Source organism: Oculina patagonica, unplaced genomic scaffold (genome assembly GCF_052425735.1).
Source record: "Oculina patagonica isolate OP01 unplaced genomic scaffold, crgOcupat unplaced583, whole genome shotgun sequence".
Taxonomy (NCBI): domain Eukaryota; kingdom Metazoa; phylum Cnidaria; class Anthozoa; order Scleractinia; family Oculinidae; genus Oculina; species Oculina patagonica.
In genome coordinates this window covers 2,183-9,898 of record NW_027558452.1, presented here as the reverse complement: position 1 = coordinate 9,898, position 7,716 = coordinate 2,183, and the positions used below count along the sequence as shown (strand labels likewise).

The window sequence follows — 7,716 nt, the reverse complement described above, 5'->3', positions numbered from 1 at the left end:
TAAATTCAAGCATTTTCGCATTTGAATGAAATTTTTTCTTGACCGTTGCCCAATGTATTTTACTTGTTTGTTTCAGCTGTCGCGCATTTTTGTATAACTGTAAGTACGTGCTCTCGTACACCACCCAAAATTAGAATTGAATGGACGTGGGAGGGAGAGGCCATTTACATGTATAATGATGGGCGGGGTGGTTGTTCACTTTCACTCTGTACTAGTCTTTTAAGTCTTTGAGTTTCATAATCCTGTTTTACTCTGTTGTCAGTGGTTTGGAAATTTAGTTACCATGGCTTGGTGGGATGATCTGTGGCTTAACGAAGGCTTTGCCAGTTTTGTAGAGTACTATGGAGTCAATGCGACAGAGCCGGACTGGAAAATGGTAATTACTGCGTATTTTAGTTATATTCCATAAATAAATATGCAGACCCTTTTGTGTGCAAAACTATCGGGAATTTTAACATCCTTTCCACCGTGATGTCGTAGAAACTGTTAACCCACGATACTTTATATTTAAACATAATTCAAAAAAGTACTAAAGTAGTAAAATGCAAAAAGTACTTAAGAGATTTTCGCAGAAATAGTCAAGCGCCAGTCAAGGCTAAAAAGCACGGAACACTGTCAAGAGCAGTGAAGTACTTTATCAGTGCCAAAACACTAAACACAGTGCCCGGCGACCAAAAATATCTTTATTACCTCAACCGAGCATAAGGAACGCTCGAAGCGGGAATAAAGTACACATTCAAAATTCTAATAAAGCTGCGCTCAAGCGCACATCAAGCTACATTATGGGGAATAGCACCCTTAAACGGACACTGTGCAAAGTATCCTTCTTAGGAAGGCGCGCGCCCTAGAATTAGTCGGGATACTGAGCTTGACTCCATGATACTAAAACGTAGAAGTAAGAAGCAAAAGTGAGGTCCTTTTCTGTTCGTCATTAATCAATAAGAATGCGTTAAAAGGTTTGGAATACGAAACAATGGAAGCTTTAAATATTCACTTCATGTAACATCGATCTCTTTACAGTTGGATCAGTTTGTAGTGGCAGATATGGAGCGGGCATTTACTCTGGATGGTTTGGCAAACTCCCATCCAATTAAAGTTCCGGTGAATCATCCGGATGAAATCAATGAGATATTTGACTCCATATCATATAATAAGGTATGTTTTTAGGTTTTGACGTCATCTTCGCCCTTACGCTGTCGAGCGATATTCTTTGGACTTTTTTACAATTACCCCAACCTCGTTGCCTTGAACTGAACCGGGAAGCACTGAGTGCCAAGCACACAATTTTGGCAAAAAATGGCCTTTCTTAAAGTTCAAGTGGTGAGGATTACCCCTTCTGTCTAGATAAAGAGATACATATCTTTTTCAATGTGTGTGAAACCATCAAACCACCAACCCTCCGTTTTGTAAAGGGTGCAACATTTGGTAATTGATCATTTTCTCTTTCCAGGGAGCGTCGATCATTCGTATGCTTCAGTTCCATCTTGGAAGGGACGTCTTTTTGAAAGGTCTAACTGTGAGTATGACAAATTCAGTTTTGAGAGTGGATAAAGTTTCTAATCGTGACTTGTATAGCTTGGTAATAATGTTTTGTCTCTTGGCTCCCATGAAGCAATGTGGCTATTGCTAGTTTCAGAAAATATCCTCTACGGTTTCCAGGCAGCTTATTGAGTATTATATATAACTTTTGTGGCTGGAATGTTAGACAGTTGCAGATCAGTTATCCTCGGAATTGTTGTCAGGCTAGCGTAACTAACCGCCATAACTATTTATATCCTGGGTATAAAAAAATTTGAGAGTCAAATATATTTTTCCAAGACCCAAAACTACGAACCCGCCACGCTCGGAATTAGACCTAGTCTGTACGAAGTACATCGCTCTCACCATTGGGACACATTTCCTACCGAGTTTTTTAGTATCAATTTATTTCTGTTGGCTAAATGATTTTCGTAACTTTCAAATAATCAGAATCGCCCAGTGGATTACCATTAGTCGCCAGTTAGATGTTTAAAGAATAACCCGTATTATAATAAGGTATGAGGGTTTATAAGTTAATGAGATTGTATATTTATTAATTATTCATTCATTTATTTCAGAATTATCTTAACAAATATCGGTATGGAAATACGGTGACTGATGACTTGTGGAACGCTCTTGAAAAGGTAAGGTTAATAGAAAAAATTTGGCTAATTGGGTGACTTCTGTAGTACTTACACAATGTATCAGGACTAGACTTGTTACAACAGCTGTTGAGACCATGATCTTTCTCACACATGTCAGATGCTCTAAGCTTGGTCCTTAAGCTAGGCTCAAATGCGATAAACATGGCACTGATTTCCCTTTAATTCGCCGATAAATTTTCGGTGTTATTGTAAAAAAAAATCAACATGGCCGGTTTACATTATTATGGAACAAAGCCTCATAAAATGTCCAAAACTTTTAAATTTTGTGATTTTGTAAAATCCCAAGACTCGCAGAAAATGGTATAGAGTTCCGATTTTTTGTTCACGAAACAGAGATAACATGGCATTCTTTACAATATGACGCATAGAATTACCGTTTACACGACGTAATTTCTATGAATTATAAGAGGGTAGACCATATAGCAAAAATGTTGTCGATTTGTTGAGGTGGCTATGTAGTTATTCCGGGCGCACTCGTTCATGACAAACCTTTCGTCATAACTTTTTTACCTTTCACGCGATGGATCTGAAATTTTCGAAAAACTTTCGCCTGTCAATCGGCATTCGTTTTTTTTTGTGGCAAGGAATTTTGGAGTGTAATTTAACGCTTAATGGTAAATTTAATTTGTGGGAACCTCTGCTTCGAAAATGATGCCATTGCGCACAACCAGTGCCAGTACCATACGCGTGTTGGAATCACTTAAAATCCCAAGACACGTAAGAAAGGGGGTAAAGTTCCGATGGTCACATGACTTGTCAAATACGGCCGTGAGTTGAATGTCTTGAACGACTCTGTGGTACAAACCTGTCCAAAGAAAATTTTCCGTGTGAAGTATAGTTTAAATTTTATGTTGGTTAGAATCTTACCTCAGTAAGAAATTGGTAGTTAAGGAGGACCCTATAAAGGGCGGAGCTTCAGTTAGCTAAAATTACTCCATATTGGAACCAGTACAGAGAAAGGAGGATACTGAACGTGCTAAAAATATATGAGTATAGCAAATGTAGTCTTGGTACTCGATAAACAGAAGCCAGAAAAAAAAAGTTTACTTGAAAGACTTTATTAAAGTGCCAATGATATTTAGCTTCAGTGTCCTCAATTAATTTTTTTAGTAAAAACGAAAACTAATTTTGAACACCATTTATACATTAAAATTTATCTTAGCTACATAAATAATAATAATAATAATAATAATAATAATAATAATACAAATGTAAAACTATAAACAATTTACTCTGCTGCCACGTCAAGAACAAGTATTCAGCTTCTGAACTTGTGCCTTTTTTTATTTGAAGGAGAGTTGTGTTCAAGGCAGTTGTAAACGCGTCAAGCAAATGATGGATACCTGGACTCTTCAAATGGGCTACCCAGTGTTGAACATCAAAGACAAAGGAAATGGGAAGTTTGAGGTGTCTCAGGAAAGGTTTCTTTATGACCGCGATGCAAATGTTACTTCAAAATACAAGAGCGACTTCAAGTAAGAAAAATATATTGTAACACCAATTGTGCATATGCGAGCCATAGTTTAACTTGTGATAACTAAGCTGACTTCTATCAAGTTCTGGGTAATCTCTTTTCCCAAGCATATCCTTAACGTAACCCAGTGTACGCAAAACTAAAAGGGTTGTCTTACGGCATAGCTGAAAACAGGCGAGTTGAAAACCTAATTCATTGATTCAATACAGAATATAAAATAAAGGTCTGCACGCAAGCTAAAAACAGGCGAAGTGGCATCTTATGCCAGGTGATTAAACACAGCAGGATGCAAGGAAAAAGAATGTCGTTAGCTATAAATTCGGAATAAAAAACAGTGGAACCCCGCTCTACGGAGAGTTTTGTTTGTCCGGAAAAAGGGTTATACGTGTTTTCTTACATTCGCTCTCTTAATACGGACACAGATTAATAAGGAAACGGACACTGTTTTTGTGACCCAAACAAAGCTAACCTAGGTTTACGGTGCTTTTTGCAAAAATTGGCATATAAACAAGGCAGTTTAACTTATAAATGGATCATGAAAACCGGTGCAGTTTACCGCAATGGTGTTAAAATATTTGCAAAATGCACAAACAACGACAAACTAGAGATTGTCTAATTGGCGTGCGTCGTGGGTCGTGGGTCGTACGTCGTGGGTCGTGGGTCGTGGGTCGTGGGTCGTGGGTCGTGGGTCGTGGGTCGTGGGTCGTGGGTCGTGGGTCGTGGGTCGTGGATCGTGGATCGTGGGTCGTGGGTCGTGGGTCGTGGGTCGTGGGTCGTGGGTCGTGGGTCGTGGGTCGTGGGTCGTGGGTGTATAAGCCGAATTACCAGCTATCTCTGGATTTTAAATTTACCGAAAAATGTGTGACGCTTAACAAGGCCGAAAATTTGAACTCACTCATTCAAAGACCTCGGATGGAGGTGTTACAATATACGTTGCATGAGACTACCGCTTGAACTTCCCCTCTCTTTCCTCTTTGAACGCCGGCCACGCAGTTAGCCACGCAGGCTACTAGTTCGCAGAAAAACTGAAAAATCTTAAACAAAAAAGAACACTCTTAAAACGATTGCATCGACAAGGACAAGTTTCTTCAGTTTGGCTGATAAGCAGATCAGCTACTTCTATTTCTGCCATTTCATCTGTGTAAAATCGGAATTTTAATTAGGTACCAGTTTCTGGATCAGTAGCAAACTAGTGTCGAAATATTTCCACTGGGTTTCTTTGTTAAATATCGAGAAACCTTTGGATGGTCTCTTATACGGCTGATTAGGCCAGATGAAACACACGCTAACAACACACTACATTTCAACATGGCGGCCATACACGAACCCGGTCCGCCCTTTATTGAGCATGCGTACACAACTGCTGACCAATACATTACATTCTTGTTTCTTGCTTTCGCAGGATATATGCAAGAGTAACATAATCCTTTTTATTATAAAATAATGGTCTAAAATATAACTTTAGTCAGTTCAATAAAATGAAACGTTTATTTCGCTACAGTGCTTGACATTGCAAGTTTTGATTTCCCTTTAATCTGTTTAAACGCAGCCTTCGATAGTGCATCTGCAGCCTCAAGCTTCAATTGATAACCGAAGGTCAAATCTCGACGCACCATAGCCGCATTCAAACGTCTTTATAGGCAGCTTTTCTTCCTATTTCGGGGAATTTCGTTTCGTATTGATGTGTTAGGGACGGACCATTATTTTCTTGGAGGGGGGATGAAAAATTCTCCTCTGCAAACATTTTTTTAGTTTATGTACCTCTGCAAACAATTTTTTTCGAAATTCTTACTGTTTTTTGTTATACATATCGTGTTTGCAAACAATTTATTTTGTCTTTCCAGGCCCTGCAAACAATTTTTTTCAATATTTTTCATCCCCCCCCCCCTCCAAAAAATAATGGTCCGTCCCTTAGTATGAGAAAAAAATAGCTGCTGAATGTAAATAAACATATTCCCTGTTGCGTTGATGGAAAGGCATCTCAATGAACACAATGTTTAATTGTACAACATACAACAGTGTACAACAACTACTGCCTCGCAAATCCTTGACACCTTTCGTTTGACATCTGTCACTCATTTATACTTTGACCTAAAACACAACGTCACGATAACTTAGTCACGCGAGAGTCACGCTTTCCTGAACATTCCCGTTTTCCCAGGTATAAGAGTGTTTTTACTTTTTAAATGTTTTACATCTGAACCAAAGTGCTTTGAAAAAATGGCGCAGAAAAGTCCACATATCACCATTTTCAAACATTTTTTAATAAAGCCCCAAAAAGCTTCGTAAATTGTCACGATACCGGTTATGTATGAAACTTTAAATTGTGAAAATCAAAACCTTATCTTTGAAGCACTTGTCTTGTTTTTGGCATATTTCTGTCGTTTGACCGCGGTCGACGACAAAACTGCAAGTTCGGATTCTGAAACAGCAACATCGATTTGGCCTTGTGAAACAAATCTCTAGTACTTAAAACCGGTGTACAATTATTAAGTCATTTCAAGAATATAAATAGTTCCTTCCGCTATAGCCCCAGGCAGTGCAAGTTTTGATAATGCTTCCGCGAATGCTTTCAGCAAACATGTACATTTCACCTATTTTTAACATTAGAGGAATAAAAAGTTGGCCATGCACAGGAAAAAAAAATCCATTAGGTGTTCTGTAGAAATCCCTTAAAATTAGACTCGAAAAGTTGTAACTTTTTCACTTGAAATGACCAAGAAAAGCCACGAATCTTTAAAAATTATAAAATATATTGGCTAGCGTGACTTCCCTGATAAAATTGGAAAAACAAATAAATAAATAACATGATAATTTAATCGATATGGAATGAAGAACCACCAAGCTACGTACATGAAATCGTTCAATAAATTGGTTGTTACCAAAACGGGACCAAAACGCCGATCAGAAAATTCTCATTCGGAAAACAGCCTACACGCCAAGGTCAAGCAAATACTTGCAATTTTCGGCCCACTTCCGTAAAACTGTCCGGCAGACATGAAGGGAAAAAAGCGAAACGGTGCGCCAGACATAAAAGAAAAACATGTTTTTGTTAATAAGAAAAACCGTATCCAAAATAACAAATCGGTGCATGAGAATGCTCCTTTGCATCCGGGGCGAACTTGCCACGACCCAAAACCCACGACTGACCCACGACCCACGACCCACGACCCACGACCCACGACCCACGACCCACGACCCACGACCCACGACCCACGACCCACGACCCACGACCCACGACCCACGACCCACGACCCACGACCCACGACCCACGACCCACAACGCACGACGCACGACCCACGACGCACGAACCACGACCCACGACCCACGACCCACCCACCCACGCCATTTAGTTTGACCCGACAAACTATGAACGGATAACTTAATCTGATTTTGTCCATAAAGGAATGAGTTCTCGCCTTTTGAAGTAATTAAAGGCCTTAAATTCCACTACTATTTTGTCCTTTCACATTTACAACAGTTTGGGAGCAGCTATAACGGTTTTGAAGAGCAAAACTTTCATGCGTTCGTCTCGCTACAAAATGATTTCGCGCGGATCGGAAAATCCGGACCGCTGGAGCGCGTGCAAGTAGGCAATCGAGTTTAAGGATTAAGGATCCTGGATTGCTGGATGCTTTAGAAAAAATAAAACTAACGTTATCTTATTTTGCAGCTATACGTGGGTTGTACCATTTACATACTTCACTGATGATGACTCCACCCTTAAATCTAAGCCTTTGAATATGACTTCAGGTAGGAAATTGTTTACAGTTTTTTTTATGATTCATGTTCTTTATTGACAAAATTATTTACAGCACTTACAAATACATCAAAAGTAATAATAATTAATTAACTAATTAATTAAAACTAAATACCAATTACAAATAATCGGCTTTACAAATTACTGACTACTACACATTAACTAATAACTCTCAAACAAAAAATAAATTACAGCACATCATATTATACAACATGTATCAATCAATCAATCAATCAATCAATTTATTAATATCGTGGCACGGGATGAGGTTGCCCTCTCAATCCGAGCCAGAGGCTCAT

The 7,716-nt window shown here is 38.9% G+C and overlaps 1 protein-coding gene across 1 annotated transcript; it reads left to right on the top strand.

The window, feature by feature from the left end:
- The first annotated feature begins 226 nt into the window (after positions 1–226).
- On the top strand, positions 227–7,465 carry LOC144640952 (glutamyl aminopeptidase-like). Its single transcript, XM_078500017.1, has 6 exons — positions 227–376; positions 1,021–1,155; positions 1,451–1,516; positions 2,097–2,162; positions 3,477–3,658; positions 7,331–7,465. The coding sequence occupies exons 1-6, from the start codon at positions 284–286 to the stop codon at positions 7,455–7,457; spliced, it is 669 nt and encodes a 222-aa protein (XP_078356143.1). The 5' UTR covers positions 227–283; the 3' UTR covers positions 7,458–7,465.
- The last annotated feature ends 251 nt before the right edge of the window (positions 7,466–7,716 follow it).